Below are 19,320 nucleotides of genomic sequence, written 5' to 3' on the forward strand. Positions count from 1 at the left end.
CTGTTGGTGAGCACGAGGTCAAGCACGGCACCTCTCCTTGTCAGCTCCTCTGTTACTTGCAGAAGGAAGTTGTCTTCCACACAATCGAGGAACCTCCTGGATTGCTTGTGCCGGGCCGTACCATCCTTCCAACAGATGTCAGGGTGGTTGAAGTCACCCATGAGAACAAGGGCCTGTGAGCGTGAGGCTTTTCCTATCTGTCTATAGAGTGCTTCATCCACAGGTTCTTCTTGATCAGGTGGTCTGTAACAGATCCCCCCAATAATGTCCCCCATAGCTGTTTTCCCTTTAACCCTGACCCACAAACTCTCTGTTAACTGATCACCTGTCCCCAGACAGTTCCATATTCTCCAGCCTATCCCTAACATAAAGGGCAACTCCCCCTCCCCACCTGCCAGGCCTGTCCTTCCTAAAGAGCCTATAACCTTCCATTCCAACACTGCAGTCATAAGAGCCATCCCACCATGTTTCTGTGATGCCTATTATATCATACCCCCGTAGATGTGCACACATCTCTAATTCCTCTTGTTTGTTCCCCACGCTACGGGCATTTGTATAAAGGCATCTGAGCCGAGCTCTAAATGAAACCGGCTCATTGGCTGGGGCGGCTGGAATATATCTACATTGCTCAGAGCGTTTATTATAGGTGCTGGCAACTGACTGGGTGTGTTGGGATGGAATGATGCTCCCCTCCCCCAGCACATCTAGTTCAAAGCCTCCTTGACCAGTCTGGCAAGCCTCCTACCAAAACTGCTTTTTCCCTTTTTTATCAACCAGCTCCACCAGCCCCCAGTAGACCTGGCCTACAAACCTGGGTCCCGTGTTCAAGACACCCACCCCCCTGATGATGACACCACCCTTTTAACCATTTATTAACCTGGCCAATCCTCCTAGCTTTTTTTTAGGTCCTCCCCTGTATCCTGAGAATTGACAAAAAGACTCTCTGAGCTCTAGAGCCCCTAACCACCTCTCCCAGGGCTCTGTAGTCCTTCTTTATGTTCCCCAGGCTACTACTATCTATATCCCTAGCACCCACATGTGTCACTAGAAGTGGGTGAAGTTTTGCATATGTACTCACTACAGATTTCTGGGTATGATTGTGAGGGACCTGGGGGCCTGGGTAGTGGTTTCCTTGGTCTTGCCAGTAAGGGGAAAGGGTGTGAGGAAGAGGATACTGGCAGTGCACATCAGCAGTTGGTTATTGAGTCAGTGGTGTTACCAGGGCCTTGGGTTCTGCTGCCATGGGATGCTGTTTTCTGTCTGGGAGAGAGGATCCACCTCACTAAGGCAGGACAAAGGCATCTTTGCCAGCAGGATGGCTGACCTTGTAAGGAGGTCTTTGAACCAGGAATGATGGGGAGGGAGAGAGTAATTAGCAGCATTGTGGGGAAGTGACTGACAGGGTGGATGAGCAAAGGGCCTGCAGTGATTTGACAGACAGGGATCACAATGTCAGCAAAATCGGGATTAAGCAGGGTCACCTAGTATTTGCATATGAGCAAGGGAAGTGCCTACTAGGGACCATTATGGAGAAATCCCCAGAACCATTTCTGGAAATCTGGGTAATGCTAGGGTACCTCTTTGAAATGCATATACAATAATGGATGAGGCATGGGGAATAAGCATGATGAGTCAGGGATCTGTGCGCAGTTGCAGAGCTGGGATCTTGCTGGGAGATGTGGAGATGGATGGAGATGTGGTGGGATGACTTGCATGACTGGAAGGTTGCACTGGAGGAGACTCTACTCTCTTGTTTTCCTGGCCTGCTGTAAAGTTCTCTTTTATGTGAGAGGACTGCTTGGAGCTCTGTCTGTGGATGGATGGTGAGCCAAGCGAGATCTTATGGGTAAATATTAAAAAGCAGGCTTTTATGGGTGACATGGTAGTGTGTGTCTGTTGTAGACTGCCTGACCAGGAATAACAAGTAGATGGGGTGCTGTACAGACAGATTGGAGCAGCATCATGTTTGCAGGCCCTGGTCTTTATGTGGGAGCTTCAACTTGGTATCTGCTGGAGATACAGCAAGCCATAAGCAATCCAAGAGTATTCTGGCATGCATTTGTAACAGCTTAGTCCTCCAAATGATATTACAGCCAGTGAGGAGAGGTGCTCTGCTAAACCTCAGGCTCACAAGGAAGGAGGGGCTTGTTGGGAATGTTAAGTTCAAAGAGTTCAAAGGCAGCCTTGGCTGCAGGGATGATGAGATAGTGGAGTTCAGAATCCTGAAAGTAGGGAGAAGGGCAAAAAGTAAGCTCACAATCCTTAACTTCAGGAGAGTGGGCTTTGGCCTTTTCAAAGATAGGCTTTGTATAATTCCTTGGAATAACGCCCTGGAGGGAAGAAGGGCCCAGGAAAGCTGGTTAATATTGAAGGATCACTTCCACCAAGCTTAAAAGTTGTCCATCCCAATGAGCAGGAATTCTGGTAAAACTGCCAGGAACTCTCTTAAAACTCAAATATGTAACGGAAACATAAAGAAGGTGGAAACAGGGACAGTTTGCCTGGGAGGAATATAGAGACACTGTCTAAGCTTGCAGAGAGGGGGTTAAGGAAAGCCAAAGTCTAATTACAAGTGAACCTGGCAAGGGATGTCAAAGGCAAGGTAAAGGGCTTTTATAAGTACACAGGTGACAAAAGGAAGATTAAAGAACATGTGGGCCTGCCACTGAATGAGGCAAAGGACCTGGTGACAGCAGACATGGAAGAAGCTGAGGTTCTCTTTTGCCTCAGTCTGAATTGGTAAGACTGGCCTTCAGGAATCCTAGGCCCTGGTGACCCCTGGGAAATCTGGAGCAAGAAAGACATGTACCCCTAATGGAAGAGAATTGACTGAAGAAATACGTAAGCAAACTGTAGGTACAGAAGTCTGCGGGCATTATGGGGTGTACCCAGGAGTGCTGAGGGAGCTGGCTGATGTCATTGTGAGACCTTTGTAATCTTTGGATGATCCTAGTGATGGGGAGAAGTGGCTGAAGACTGGAGGAAAGCCAATATCCTTCCTGTCTTCAAGAAGGAGGATACAGGGAAATAAAGGTTGGGCAGTTTTACCTCAATCCATGGGAAGGCTATAGGGCAGCTAATCCTGGAAATAACTCTCAGGCCCATAAAAAAGAAGGTGATTGGGAGTAGTCAGCATGGATTGGCAAAGGTGAAATCATGGTTAGCCCTTTTCATGAGCTTGTACAGTTAAATGACAGGCTTAATAAAGGAATGGTGAGCAGTGGATATTGTCTTCCTAGACTTTGGTAAGGCTTCTGTAACTATGTTACTTTCTGTAACTCCCGTAAAATCCTCACAGAGAAGCTGATGAAGTATGAGTTGAATAAGCAGACAGTATGGTGGGTTGAAAACTGGTGAATGGCTGGGCCCAGAGGGTGGTGATTAATTACTTGAAGTCTATTTGGAGGCTGGTAACTAGTGGTGTATCCCCGGGGGTTGATACTGGGTCCAGTCTTATTCAATATCTTTGTTAATAAACAGAATATACCCTCAGCAAGTTTGCTGAAGGCAGAACTGGGAGGAGTAGCTAATATGTCTGCATGTTAAATGCTGCCCTTCTCAGTGAATAAAGGGTTGGATTATAACAACCTTCTCTGGGGTACTGACTTGTGAATCTGTGTCTGTCTACCTTATCTGGCCATAGGTATTTTTTTTCTACCCTCCCTGTAGATCCCATAGAAGTCCCAGGTATCCGATTCCCCCAACTCTGTAGTCAGGTTTAATGAGAGAATAGATACAAATTCAAATGCTACTGCAGATGTATATGGCAAAAGATATATGTTCAGACAGCAAGATTTCATAAGCCTCATTCTCTTCAGAAATCAGGTTAAAACCAGTAAGTGTCCTTTTACCTGTGTTACGTTTTGTGTGCTTACTGAGAAAAGGGCTGTGCAGAAGAAATACTTAGTCATGTAGAGGTCTTTTTGTGCTGTGTAGTTCCTCTTTTCATAGTTACTATTCATTTATGTTGTGGTAATTGCAGTGTTTCTGACCTAGCCAAGTAGGCTGCCTTCTGGGACTGGAGGACCTTTTGCAGTATCCCAGACCAATCCAGAACAATTTTGTTATTGCTGACACTTTATGCTCTTTTCATTTACTTGATCAAACTTACTTGGATTGCTAGTTGGTTAGGACATCAACTTTTAGTAATACATGTCTATTGTGTTAAGAGTTTTACACTGTGTTTTGTAGCTCACTGCTCCTGGTACTGATCCCAATAGAAATGAAGCTCAGTAAGTAGTATGACCTATATTTTTCAGTATTTAAGATAACATACCCTGTTGTGTGTGTTTGTATAAAATATACACACACATATTTTGTGTCTAAGTGTGTGTTTGTATAAAATATACACACACATATTTTGTGTCTAAGTGTGTGTGTGTATATGTAAGTGTTTGGTTCTATACATACAGATACATAGGTATACATATCTATACATATATGCACACATTGTTTGTTAGGTGGTTTTATTTGCACTCTTTGAATTCTCTATGTTCTGGATTCTCAAATGTAATTCACCATGTTCACAGCTGCCAAGTTGGCTTTAAGTAAGTTTCCTTACACTTTCTTTAATGCTTATTTTTCTTATTTTTACCATGAGTAAAATGTCTGTAACGTAAGGATGGACTCCCTTTGATCAAGCCTGTTGGAAAATTAATTTTCAATGGATACAATAGAATGAAAATTGTACAGTTACCACTCTAGCCAGTCCAGGAAAGTTAGGAATAGATCTGCAGAAAGTTGTGAGCTAGCATGTTGGCATGATTGTGTAAAGAACTCACTTTACATTTATAAATCTTCAATTTTTGTCTATGAGAAACTTTGTAGCTTAGCATATTCATTTTGTTTGAACTGAAGAATGAAAATAAACCTCCTATTGTGGATGGGGCAGTATTCCAGCTGCACATTCGGATAGATTGCTTTGGTTACTAACTTAAAATGTGCTGCTAATGAGGAATGCAGGTTTGTATTTGGGGATATTTAAAATACGAGCCAGTTTACTCAAGTTGTAGGAATTACTGAATTCTCTGGCACTTGTGCATTCTTGGAAGCATGTTATAAATTCAGGAAGGTCTTCCTTATTAAAGATAGCTTTTTTCCAGACTATTGTGAGAAGAAGCTGTCTTTCAGCAATGAACTAGCACATTTGCAATATTTAAAATTCATAATTGTAAAATAAAGTCAAGAATACAAGGAAATATTTCAAGGGAGTTGGAACTTAGATGATCTTTAAAGTCCTTTCCTGCACTACCTATTCTGTGCTTCTGTTTCATTTCCCTGATAAAATAAAGAAAAATGAGCAAAACCCCAGGTAAATGACTTCTCTTCAGAACTGGGTAAATCCAATAGGTGCTGTGATATCTGATTTGACCTTGCTACAGAAATGTTAGTAGCAAAAATAATGAATTATGGCTAGATGGAAGAGCACTGTATATTAAATTATACAAGATCTATTACACAAGTGACAATGTTTTTTTGCAGCTGTGGAAATCTTGATGGGAAAGCAAGAACATTGTCTTAAATACAATAAAAAAAATCTACTTGTTAGTTATAGTTAAATAATTTCTGCTGCAGTACCCTCCATTTTCCCACAATTCCATGGAATATATGGCAGCGTGTCCTTTAACATATTTTTTCGATGATGTTACATCTCAGAGTTGCTGATAGTAATAATGTCATTGATACACAATGAGCTACTTGTAGCTGATGAGTAACCTCATATGGTGTGTTCCTTTAAGACATAGACAATACTGTAATACCTGAAACTTGAAACAGTTTACTCTTAGTTTGCGCTGAGATGTGAATTCTTGATTTGCACTCGTAGCACCTATTCTTACTTTCTGCTTTGTTACCAGAGGACTAGAAGGTGACTAACAAGACATCAGTTTTTTTAAAGGGGTTCAAGGGGAGATTAAAGAACTACAGATCCCTATGCCTGATGAATGAGCTGCAGATTAACAGAAACTAGAACAGGGAATAGGGTTGTTGAGCACAGAGATACGTAAGATGTTTTTAATGATGTCATGATGCACAAAGCTTTAGAAGAGCCCCGAAAGAGTCATCAAGCATGTAGACAAGGGGAGATATGGTTATATATATAACTTTTAAAAGCATACTTGGCAAGGTTCATCGCTAACAACAGCTGAACTAAGCAGCCATGAGGTGGAGGATTGCATCCCTGCCTGGAGAAATTGCCTAGAAGGCAGGAACTGCAGAGTACAGTTAAATGGTGCTGGAGACCACAGAGGATGTGTGTTGGGGATCCATGCTCTATATCAGACAAATTGATTTGTAAGTGGATAAATAGTGGTATGGTCAACTTTTGCTGCCAACATGTAGATTTGGAGAAAAAAAACAGGAGAACTGCAGAAAAATCTCATGGGACTGAATTATTATCTCCCCTTTTATTTCTCAGCTGAATGTAAAATGATACATATTTGGGCTGGAGAGGGAGGAAATTCCAATGTTATGCTTAATGTGAAAAGCTGTGAGGTGACTTATTACCACTTGAGAATGAGAGCTTGTGTTTATAATAGCTCTTTGGAAATGTCACTGTAATGCTTAATAGCAGACAAAAATTCAAATATTCAGTATTTTAGGAAAAGAGAAGAAAACAGGCAAGGTTCTTGCTGTAGCGTGTGAAACTAAGGTTCTTCTGCATCTTGCATGCTTTCATGTAGTTCTAGTCTCTCAGCTTCAGAAAGGACACAGTAAAACTGGCAGAGGTACCCGGATAAGCTGATGATGATGTTTAGATTGATGCCTAAGAAGGCAGGGACTGGAAGAAGGCAGGACTTGGAAGAAGGCAGGACTGGAAGAAAGGAGCTGCTTTCTGCTGGCTGATATGCAGTTCTGGTTGTTTACAAAGATGATCTGGGAGCTTTCTGAGCACCACAGGATCAGTCAAAACCATGAGTACCTGTATCTCTTGAAACGGTGAGAACATGCAAAGTTGGAAAAAGCACTTGGCTTTCTTGTACAAACTTGAGCAGTTGGTTCACTGCTGTAAGATCTCCAAGTTTTAGCTCTTTACATCTCCTGTTCCAGTTCCCACCGGCCTGAGAGTTCCATCAGGCATCTTAGACTTCAAGTATTTCCTGCCAACAAAAAAGGACAAGCTTCCCATTTTGTACACATTTGGTAACCAATTTTATTTTAGCAATTGATTTGTTACCAGGTTCATCAGTAAAAAAAAACCCTCAGCTTTCTGTGCCTGTTAGGAACATGTTCCAAATAGACTTTTTCATTGCAGTGTTCAGAAATGCATGAAGGAGTTATAGACTGATGCCTGAAATAATTTCTCTTTAGGTAGAGATTTGTGGCTCCCAAAAGAATAATATAACCTGTATGATTTTTCTAGGTTTCTTCATAAATGTGAGTACCTATACAAGGAAAAGGTCATTCTTTAATGTCCAAAAAATATTCTCTGCAAACAGTAGGAAAGTAGTTATTAATTTTTAATCTGCCAGTTGAGCAGTGATATTGTCTAGCAAGTCCTGGGTTAATTTTAAAACGGAATTTGAAGGTGGCTAATATAAATCTCTTGAAATCCTACCCTTGACCAGAAGACATTCCTTTGGAAGCAAACTCTATTTGCTGTCTCTTATGCACATTCCTGATGGAAGGGCAGGAAGAGGGTAAGCTTCTCGTTTCTAGGCACAACCAGTATATATTGCAATTTGCCAGTAAATTGTTTCCTTTGCTTATTTTTCAGGACTCTTATTTTCTGTTTGCTATGTGTCTGCCCTTTTTTGAGGAGTGGAAAGGGGCTTTTGAACCAGTCTTTGGTTTGAATTACTAACATGCTGTTGTAGTGATAGAACTCCCTTACTAAAGTCTCTTTCCAATTGCTGTAACCTCCTTTTACTGTTGCGATTATGATTTTGTCAAAGGCATCATTACTGCTCTGTCTCTATAAAAAAACTGATTTCCTAGTGACTACAGATCATCAGATCCTATGAACGTGTTCTGAAGTTAGTAAAAGCACCTAGATAATTGTGTACCTACAAAAGTGGTTTCATTTGGCATGCCCTGCTTCTTGCCATTTTGGCTTGCTTTCAGCAGAGTCCAAATTCATCTTTTTGTTGAACTATCAAGTTGCACATGCAACAACATCTTGCTGGCTGTTGTATGTGGTGCATCCCAATAAACATTTTCAAGGCTGTTATTCACTGGACCTATCCTGTATTTTGCTTTCAAAAGCAAAATCTGGCATGAAAAGCGTCGATAAAAAGTTCATCACTAAAATTATTTGTTCTCTGGTGGACAGATTGGAAGATCTTTATGTGATATGCCATCAAGCTCCAAGCACTCACTTTGACAGACTGCTGTTAGGTATGGAAATTTCAGTTACAGAAATCTCTGCTTTGCCTTTTTCATAATTATTGATCCATGCTTGAGCCAGCTTGTTATTCCCAATCTGCTGAGTTTAAGATGCCTCTGCATGGGTTCTTTAAGGGTTGGGGGTGGTTTTTTGCAAGTATTTTTGCTTTCTTTCTATTATCATTAATGCTGATGTTCCAGTCAGTTTCGAAGGCCTGTCTGTCTCCTCTTAAAGACCAGTTGTCTTTTTTTTTTTTGAGGAAAAGCCTATCTATACCTGCAGCTCTTCTTCAGCATTTCCACCCTTCACTATGCAAACGCTACCTGGCACATTCACAGAGAGAATCCTGTTTTTTCAGATCAGTAGTTCACGTTGCTTGTACTTCCTGACCTAAAGTGGCATCCTCTGTTCAATTGTTAACTGGCAGGTGCATTTATCATATTTTATCTCTCAAAAGCTTCTGTGTGCACAGCTGCTCCCAGTAGTATAGATGCTGTACCTATAGTGTATCGTGCTACCAGCTCCAGCAGTAACAGAAATCTCCATGTTGTTATAAGATCTCTTGGCAGGTCATCCTTACAAACACAAGAGCTGTGGGGTTTCTCACTTGCATGTAGCGTGCAATCATTTGCTAACATGATGCCCTAAAGTCTGCTTACTTGGTGCTGATGAGCTCTGTCCCAGAGTAATATCCAGTGTTCATCTGGAAAAAAATCAGTTGACAAGTTAGTATAGTGAAGTCAAAATATTCTTGAAGAGTTATAACACCATGTTCTTTGTACACCGCTTGGGGGAGACAGATGGGACAGGACAGAACATTTGTCTGTGTTTATCAAAGTAGCTTAATCTCAAAAAGCGATTTCCTATCTTAGAACCTTAGATGATGCAGTCACCTGGGTCAGTCTCTTATGTTCAGCAGTTTCTGGTCTCAGCAGTGTGTTCTTAAGTTACTTCTGCATTCATGAATCTGATGAAATTGACTCCTTTACAGTTTCTATCTTAATGGAATTTAACCTTAGGATAAATTTTCTCATAATGATATAGAAACAGACTGTGATTTAGTCTGTTTTAGCCCTTTGTCATTTCCATACTTTTCTTGGGTTTTCTCAGAACTAAATAGTCTGTAATAAAATCTGTACCTTCCTCCCAGAAGCAAACTGGGACAGTAAAATATTCCACAGTTAACATTCTCCCATGAGGAAACAAGTTGTTGTTCTTATTTTGGACTTAACTAGTTTTGGTTTATAGTGGAGTTTGCCAACACTTTGAGATTTTTAAAGAGATAAAATGTCAGTGGTCATTTGGTTATTCTTCATGAAATATCTGACACATCCAGAGGTCTCAGAAGCCCGGTTTCCCTTTTGTGGAAGCAAGTTGGTTAGATCTGCCATGTCATGGGCACCTTGTTGTGTAGAGCCGTTACCAAACTCATATAGAGCACAGAAGTCAGTAATTCTTTAGTTTCACCATCTAATACCTTCTAAAACTGTAGGTCTGTGTTTTCCCAAGTGGAGTTTTTAAGACTTAAAAGTGGACTGGCAAACTGTGAGTTAGAGCAGAACACTTCATGGAGGTCTTGAGTGTCCCATTCTGACTGGGTAAAACCTTGAGTAGCCCAGTCTGATCCCATAGCTGATCCTGCTTTGCGTAGGAGGTTAAATGGAAGACATCCTGAGGTCCTTTCCTGCCGAATGAGGCTGTGATTCTTGATTCTATGATCTTAAATTGATAAACAATACGATATAAAAATGTGTAGGTTGATTCTGGATAAGGTTAGCAAGAGATCTTGGAGGAACTTCTGCCTGTGATCAGGCTTTTATTGCATTTGTCACTCTCTAGTTTTGTTACCTGTCAAGAGAGGATCATTTTACCCGAGTCATCTCGAAGTTCTAATAGCTATTAACTGGTCACTTTGATACATGCTTTGTAAACAGTAAGGAATTTGTGAATGCTAATGAAATGGCTTTTCTTTCCTTTTTTTAGTATAATATTTGCATCCTCTTTTTCTTACATTGCAGGTTGATGACACTAAAAGAAACAATACCGTTTTATTGCCTAATCAGGTGTCAGAATCTTTTAGTGCAAATACAGAAAGCAACACGTGAGCTGACTTTGACAAGCAGTAGGAGTGGGACCTCTGGCATCTTGAGAGGGACATCTGTGCCTAGGTTGATGTCGGTTTAACACAGGAGTGCTCCCCAGCTGCTAGGCCTGTGCGTATACCTTTGCTGTGGTTCACATTTATTGTCTGGGCATGAGTTAACTGAGCCATGGGAAATTTAGAGGGGGTTTATGGTCAAAGGAATTACAGCTGTGTAGGTTGGGCAGGGATCTCTTGATAGCTGCAGGGAGACAGGGCATGTCTCAGCATGCAGTTTAGGTGCAGTTTGATGCTGACTTCCACTATATCCTGAACTCAGTAAGAGAACTGTGTCTATGTGAGGGAGTGCGGCTAAGGCAGCTGGCTGCACTGGACTTTTTAGCCAGCACTTCCTTATTCCCTCCTGTTTTCTATGAGCACGGTGACCCTGTGGTTAAAATAAGGAAGCTACAGTCTTGTAAATTGGAGAAAACTTTACTTGCCCTGATATAATCAGCTTCTTAAAAGGGTTAGTGTTGGTCTGTTAGTTATATTAGCATAGTTTCTCATCTTAAGAGATTATTTCTTAAGCTTGTGGAAATTGTGATTTAAGTCCTATACATATTCTTGGGTTTTTTGTTGATATTAACAATGTTTTAATACCATTTTGAAGCAGTAATGTAAAAAGTATGTTGAACATTGTGGATACAGCCACATGGCTGCTGTTTTAGAACTGGTTTATGACCAACTGTTCTTGTGTCTGGGGCAGTGTCTTTTGGAGTCTTTCTGTTACTTGCTTTGATCTGTTTAGGTAATCGATAATTTTATTTTTATTTTAATTGTATTTGCTTTGCAATTTGGTAGCCACTGAAATTCTGCTGTAACCAGCAAGCAAGAACTTTGAAAAGCTTTAGCAAATCCATAAAAGCACTTCTTAGCAGCCTATGTGCACAACTAGTGCTCGTGGGTCACGAAGACCTTTTATTTCTTAGATTTAACTTGCTTGCTAGGTGATGGCAACATCTGTTACAAAGAGTTGAGAATGTTTTGTGGAGTAAATATTGACAGCTTTATACTGCTTTGTTCATTATGCTTCCTAAAGAACAAAGCTTCTTGCATTTCTTTTGGTAGAGGCTGTAAGACAGTGTATCTTTGTCAAGTAAGTGTTGCTAATAAAAAAAATGTATTATGCCTTTTGCAAAATTATGTGGTTATACTTGGATGCACCAGTGTAAATAACTCCCTCATATGCTTCAGATATTGGTAGCTATTTTTTCCTTTTGGTTAGTGTCTTAGATGTTAGCCAGTACTTTCTGCCAGTACTTTCCACCAGTTCCTGATGCCTGAATTCTTAAATGTTTGTGTGTATATTTAAGGAAAAGAAAGAAAGAACAAGAAAAGTACCTAATACAGAACCTAATTAGGTTCTGTAGCTTGAGTCAAATAGACGTTGTTTCCAAATTTATTCATGCTGTATAATCTGATTTCTGTAACAGATGGAAATAGCAGCAAAGTAATTATCAGTGTGCTGGGATAACTGTGAAAGATAAAGTCTCAAGGAGTAAAATACTGTATTTGTACAAAGTAATTTTATAATGTAATCAAATCCTTTTTTTTTCCCCCCCATCTCTTAGATGATGAAGCATGCCTGGGACAATTATAGGCAGTATGGATGGGGACATAATGAGCTCAAACCAATTGCCCGGAAAGGACATTCCACCAACATATTTGGTAGGCTGTTTTCTGGTTTGGTGGGGAGTTTGGGGATTTTCTTTTGTTTGGTAGTTTGCTTTTTGGTTTTAACATTTCTGTCCACGCCACCCTCTTTGGAAGTCAACCCAGACTTCCTAACAAATTCGATTTTTAATATAAATCTTTTGAAGTGTGCATGGTAGAAGTGTATTGCTTATTTCAGGGATACTTCAGTGAATTACTTCACTAAACTCTCTTTTGGGGTTTAATATGTTCATATTGTTGCCAAAGCTAAACTGTGTCTGTCCGTTTATGAATATAAATGATTTTTTTTTTAACAACCTCATCTTACCTAGGTCTTTGTGTTTAATTCCATGAGAATGTGGTTCAAGACAAAATGCTTCTGCAAGATGCCAAAGCACTGCTAGGACCTACGTGAAATTTAAAGCAGCTTTTAAAACAAGATCTTGATAAAGTGGTGGTGACATTGTTACTTGATGTGTGACTTGTTCCTGAACCTGTAGACTGGAATGAAGGTGGGGGGGGGGGAAGGCATTCAAAATATAGAATTTTGATGATAAGGGCAAGTTTTGAAAACCTGCCCTCAAATAACTCCCTTCCCTCCAGCTCTCTGGTGTGCAGAAGCCTATTTAAATCCATAGGAGAATAATCTTAGCTGCTCTACTAACCCTACCTGTGGTAAGGACTGTTCACCTTTACTGCAAGCAAAGCCCTTAGATCCTGGTATTGACTGCATTTCGTCAGGTACTGGAACCTGGTTTCTTACACTTCAGTATGATGTGAAAGCTGATATTGTTAAACTTCTTTATATTTCTTTATAAAGACAATGACTGGGTCTGGGGGAAGATGATTAAGTTAGCGTGCTCAGGAGAAAATAAAGCATCTGTACTGGACAAGGAGTTTGAAGAGTGAAATTGAGAGTTGAAGATGTAGTCAGCACTGAGTGTAGCATAAGGAGAGAGTGTGAGGCTGAAGGGGTACTGGAGTTACAGGCTTCTGCCATGATGGTCAGAAGGAGATTTTAGATTCCCAGCAAGTATTATGTAGTAATTCTTAAGTATTTTCTCTTTGCTGCCTTTCACATTGGCACTGCTTTCATTTCTATTAGAAAAATCTCTTCTGAAGATCCTTGTGACTTAATTGTATGCTATCTTTAATTTATGGCTTTCTTTTATATTATAGGTCTGACAGTGTTCGCCTCTATGATCATGTAGCCTTTGCTGTTGAATTTACATGTAACTCTGTTGCTTTATGTGCCAAGTATAATTTTAGATCAGCCTTAACTTGTAACCTGGACTCTCTATGAAGTTAGGGTTTTCTCTTTATATGGCAGGAAAACATTTTTCCAATGTTTGTTTTTATTGTGACTAGCACAATATTTTGAAGCAATTTTGAATTACAATATAACTCTAGCCTTTTCTTTCCATTCCTTCTCTGATTGCTTCTCATGTGTCTCCTAATGAGTCTGGAGGATTTCTAATTTATTTTTTTTTTTTATCCCCTCTTTGGAATGTTTTTTCTTGGAATTTTGGCGTTGCTGCCTGAAAGAAATTGCAGTCTTCCTCCACATTTAACTTCTGTGATTCTCTTATCCTAGCTGACTCTAGCTGCAAATTCCCCAGGTGTTTGTCCTCTTAAAATCCAGATGCTATTTTGTACCATTTCATTTTTAGCCAGTCATGTCATGATTGCTCTGTTCAGGGCTATTTCATATGTAAAGCTTTCCTGAAATATATAGTCTTCAATATATACCAGGTCTAGAAATAGAATCAGCTATTGTTGATTTTGGTGGGTGGTTGGTGAGAAGGAGGTGGGGGTGAAAATTGGTCTTTGTAATGAGGAATGTTTAGGTTGGTAAAGTACTATCAATAACAATACAATTTCTGTTGCCCATAATGACACCACTCCTAGTGGTATTTGCCTTTATAGAAGCATTACATAATTCTTTTTTAAATCTGATGCTATTTTTAATAAGAAGCTGCTCAGCAAAACCTGTTTTTATTATTCACCTCAAAGATGATTTGCCCCAAACTATTTTCTGCTATTACTTCAGTCTGTTATACTTCCATTGCAATTCACAGCACGTCTGCTAGTTTCAGCATGGAGATGGTATCGTCTGTTGACACTGGAACCCTCTGCATTAATCTTTAGGAAATAGGGTTTACTGATAACTCTCAAGTGAGGTAAACAAGATTCAATTTAGAAGGCAAATAAGCCATTAATCTTCCCTGTAGGACTTTTCTTTCCCTCTAGAACAGTGTATATCTATGTCTATGCCAAGAGGAACATCAGTGTTCCAAACATTGCAAGATCTAGCAGGGCTCAGACTGGAATCAAAGAAGGGGAGAGAATGTGGCCTGCTTTGCTGTCAGAAATCTTAGTTTTAAGTCCCTAAAAAAATAAGGAAGGGGGGTAAACGTTAAAGCAAGCTGCTCTGTGCCACACTGAAGCATGCCAGTGGCCGCCCCAATGACTAGTTTCATGTAGCTAATAAAACCTGCTGGGTTTGCTTTAGGTAAGCTACAACTAGAAACTCTCACCAGTCTTTTTGAGATGTTGGACCAGGTGACTGTAATTTGTGAAGTCAAGCCTGCTAAGCATGTTGCCTAGCAAACTGCAGTCAGTAGTTAAATCATAATGTACCCTTCAACTGCTGGATCACAGCGTAAATAGCATGGTGCTGCTTTGAGAAAGTATGACTGGAAATTGGTGGGCTTTTAAAGATAGTTACATTTATTTAGATGACCTATAAAACAAACCTTTGTAGGTTCTGTGTTGGTGAAAACAGGGAATTTGCTCCTATTTTTTGTGAAAGTTGCCTCTTTTTGAAAGTGTTGGTAATCCCAAGATTAGTTATTTCTTCCTTCCCTATACATAGAATACAAAAGGCAAGTAGGAAGTGTAACAGAGAGCTCTAATTTTTCTTTCAAGTTAAAATTTTATTTGCAGGTCTGCTGTTGGCTGTAGCAGCTAAGCTAAAAATCCAACCCCAACAAAACCCCATACAGAAAACCCAACCAACCAAAAACCAGGTTAACTTCTTTGTTGGGCTGCTTAAATTGCTAGAATAATTTGATGACAGCCTCGGGGTATTATTGCAGAGGTGGGGTTGTAGAGCATCTGGGTCAAGTTCTCATTAGAAAAGGAAGGGTGAAGAGAAAAGGCTGATAGAATCTGATGCATGTAAGATAATGAGCAAGCATGGCAAACACTGTGCTTACTCCAGAAGATTTTCTGGGTTTAGCAAGAATCAGGGTAGTCAATACTATTGTTGGATTCTCTTTCTGTAATGAAATCTGAATAGATTTGCTTTGGAGGATCAGAGTAGCCATCTGAAACAGAAAGATGATTTGTCCCTGCACTTGTTTGGTGACCCTTAGGTGAACATCTTATACTTCAATATCTTACGAAGTAAGTACTGTAGCACAAGCTTTGAGGATGGTTTCTTGTAAGTTAAATAGCACAGCTTGTACTAGTGGGTTGGTATCAGTCTTCAATGTTTTATTTCTCTTAAACAGTGTTAATTTGAGAAACTGAATGACTTTAAGGAACAAAAAAGAGAGACCACAATCCTTGGGCAACTCAGAACATTGTCCTCAACAAAACTAGTAATTTTTTGGGCTGTCATCTTACCTGATGCTTTCTGAAATGAGAGTTCTGGAATTTGTGCTGTGTTTTTGTTTTGGTTGGTTGGGTGTTTTTTTTTCTTTTAATGTTAACTGTCTGAGAATAAAGTCAAGATGTGCAGTTTGTCAGGTAATAAGTGCATGACAAAGTGGTGATATACACTTTTGCTTAAACTGTAGACTTCCCATATTACTAGCAGTGCATTTCTAAACCTCACATTTGGATGTATTCTGTCTAGAGATGAGTTGCATAAGATGATCTGATAATGTATACATACATAAACAGATACATGTCTAGATACGTTTTGAAGGGTGTGAAGAGATCTTCAGTTGAATGATGTAGATACTTGCATACATAAGACATGCCTGTTCTCATGCACCAAAGATTTAATGAAATTATTCTTTTGTATTTTGTCACTTTCTCATACATCTCTAGTGCTGTCATGCCTCTCCTGTTCTCTCATCTCGCGTAGCATGCAAATGGTCAGTTTAAGCTGAGATGTCTTCCCGCTCTGTCTTGGGATCATGTCTTCTAAGAAGAGAGAACTGTCAATGAAGTCACATTGTGGTTGCATTTGTATTATGTAGTAGAGCCTTAAGGCTGCAGTGCAGTGCCATATCTCTTCCTGAACGTATGACCAAATAAAGTTTGTTCGTTCTGTTATGAGGGATTTTTGTCTGTTACGTTCTATGTCAATGTGATGTGCTGCTGCTTTACACGTATGGAAAGATGAACTTTTAAGGTGTATGTTGATTAACAGGAAAGATGTGTTCAAGGGAACAACTCAATAATTCAGCTGGGGTAGCTAGTGAGCCGAGTTGGTTTTTAACTTGAAAATACACTACTTGGTTCCTACCATGTTGTTCAGTGCATCCTATTGCCTGTCTTGCTGCTCAGCCTGGCTCAGCCTTTTGCTACCAGTGCTGCTTTTAAACCCCCAGGACACAGGAGAAAGTTGATGAGCCAGCTGCCAACTGCCCACTGCTGCAGTATGGGAAGCTCTTGCTGCAGAACTTTGTGTTGCTTAGCAATGGAGATCTGACAGTGTATTTCTCCACTGTGCTGGGGAGCAGGAGCAGCATTACTCCCAAGCCCTGTGGGGAAAATGCATTTGTCAGGCTGCAAGGGTGGGAGGCTGTTGCGAGAAGGAACTGAGTCGAGCAACAGATTCTGTTTTCCCAATACCTTTTGCAAGTACAGTATAGCTTGGGAGATTAATGGCATTTCTTTATCCAGACTGTGGTCTAGAAAAAAAAGAGGTAGGCCATTATTTTGTAAGCACTACAAGAAATTGCTGTGACAGATTATTAATGACCTTGGGAATTTTTTATTAGATACTTTTGTCATCTGTCATTGTAACAGTTATTGGGCTGCCCAAGCTGCTCTGACAATGTCATCAACAGCAGAGAAGTTGTCATCTGATTAGCTTCATTTCCTTTTGAAGCACACATAATTGAGTGTCAGGGTTGTCAGGCTTTGTGGGTCTTTTGTTTTTCTGGGGTTTTTTAGTTGCCAATGACCTGCCAATAAATTTGGAAACATGATGGAGGCAAACACTCTCACTGGGATGAAACCAGATGATGTACCCTAAAGACTGAGGGACAGGCTCTTGAAAATACAGCTAAAAACTTCTTGTGTCTTCTCATTGTAAAATCCTAATAAAGAGACAGGAGAAACAACTTCTGCTCAACATCCTCTTTCTGTGCATGGGTTCAGTCTCTGAATCCATGAAGAGGATAAATGACAACAAAAAAGGAATGCAAACAAATATGTTCTTGACTTCTTGTTTTGATGGGAAAAAAAACCCACCCCAACAACCCAACTCACTTGCTGGACAGTAGTTTTCATCTAAACTGTGTGTGCCGAAGTGTTCTAGCCATTCTTGCCTTTTTTCTGGGGCAAATGAAAGGGGAAAGAAAATCCTTTCATGCTAACTAATGAAGTGAGGTAATTTAATCAGCCCCGTTTCTGTACTTCAGGTTCTGTTCACCTTTAAAGTAGATGAAACCAGCCTTAGGACAGGCCTATACAGCTGTGTCCTCTGCAAAATCAGTGATGTGTGACTGCACTGAGACCATGTCGACTATTACATGTACATTGAACGTGTATTTTTTTGTTTTGGCCAATGACACAAAGTTTGGGAAGATAAGATTTTAGGAAAGAACTCTCAGGAGCTTCTGGCCAAATTTGGAGTTAGAACAATGTTCTGATACCTCGAGAAAAGTTCTTTAGGGTTGGACAAAGGATGAAACATGATCATTACTTGTTGCTCACGGCAGGTATCTAAGGAAGAAATATTAGAGTAGGAAAAGCCTGCAGTTAAGTGAGCGTTTTTCAGGGCACTTTTCAGGTTTACAGAAATTTGTGCAGTGTTAGTGCTTTTGTGGTCAGAGGCAGCAAGTTTTATTTACTCCTATAGTTTATTTTTCCATTATTTTGTCCAGTCTGGTTTTGAGTCTGAATTTTAGAGCACCTGCCGTATCCCATTACGAGTGGTTCCATAGGTTGATTCTGTATTGTGTAGTCAACTTGTTAGTTTTGATGTCTGCTCGCTGCCCAAGGTGACTAGTTTTGGTACTGGAAAAAAAATAGACCCATTATACATCTCTTCCTTGCCATTCATGAGTTAGAACTGCCTATGCCCTCACATGATTGCCTGTCTTACATGGAGAGTCTTGGTCTGTTAAATAATTTCTCATACATCTGTGTTTTCATACTTTATACATTATCACCTTTCTTTGTATCTTTTCAAGTTTGATTTTTTTCTCTTTTTTTCTTTGAGAGGATGACTAAAACTTTGTTCTGTTTCTTGTTTTGTTCACAGATTCTTTTGTAATTGTATTTTGCATCTTTCAGGGTCCTTATGGTGTCTAGAATCTCACACTAAGTTGTTTTTTCTGCAGTAGCATTCCTTTTCAAAGTTCTCATCTGAATTATTTATAAATATGGTTTATAAATGTTTCCAAATAAGCATGTGCCCAACAATTCATCTCTGCAGGATGCCACTGGTGCTCTTCCCTTACAATGAGAATTGGCTGCCTCCACTTATCCTGTTTCCTGTCTTTTAAGCAATTATTTGTCTGAGAATGTGATTTTTCTCTTACCCTGTGGCAAGTTAGTTTTCTCAAGAACCTTTGTTAAGGTATATTCTCACATACCTTCTGTATGTGTTCTCAGTCCTTATGCAAGTTCACTTCTTAAAAAGACTGTAATATTGGTGCTAAGATATGACTTCCCTTTACAAAATTCCTGACTTTTCTTCAGTTGATCCTATTTCAAGCTGTCCTCTGCTGCTGCTAATAGTTTTTTGTAAACTAGCAAGCTATTATTTCACTGACATAGATGTCATGGTTATTCATAATATGGTTGTTCTCTAAAACTTGCAAATGTGTGCAGGCAGAATGCAGCGTGGCTGTCTGTTTCCTCTGTTTTACAGTACTGGTGCCATAGACAAAGACAACTGTGTTAGCTAAGAATATTGTTTGCATGGTACTGCTATCCATCAAACTGTTACAAGTGTGCCTATGCGTATCAGGAAAATTCACCATAAGCAGCTGTTGCCTTCTGTTCTTTTTAA

The 19,320-nt window shown here is 39.9% G+C and overlaps 1 protein-coding gene across 2 annotated transcripts in view; it reads left to right on the plus strand.

Moving 5' to 3' along the window:
- MAN1A2 (mannosidase alpha class 1A member 2) overlaps positions 1-19,320 on the plus strand; it is a 139,263-nt gene that overhangs the window by 36,315 nt on the left and 83,628 nt on the right. Inside the window, exons 1-2 of one of the 2 annotated variants that reach the window (XM_061454185.1) lie at positions 10,416-10,536; positions 12,038-12,134. In XM_061454185.1, the coding sequence (XP_061310169.1) occupies positions 12,038-12,134 (97 nt within the window). In that variant the 5' untranslated portion in view covers positions 10,416-10,536. Of the gene's footprint in view, positions 1-10,415; positions 10,537-12,037; positions 12,135-19,320 lie in introns of those variants that run through there. The other variant, XM_061454184.1, reaches the window with a different exon arrangement.

The sequence above is a fragment of the Pezoporus flaviventris genome, unplaced genomic scaffold, assembly GCF_033815535.1.
Source record: "Pezoporus flaviventris isolate CSIRO_AGI_PZ_B2104156 unplaced genomic scaffold, CSIRO_AGI_Pfla_v1 ptg000015l, whole genome shotgun sequence".
In the NCBI taxonomy this organism is placed as follows: domain Eukaryota; kingdom Metazoa; phylum Chordata; class Aves; order Psittaciformes; family Psittacidae; genus Pezoporus; species Pezoporus flaviventris.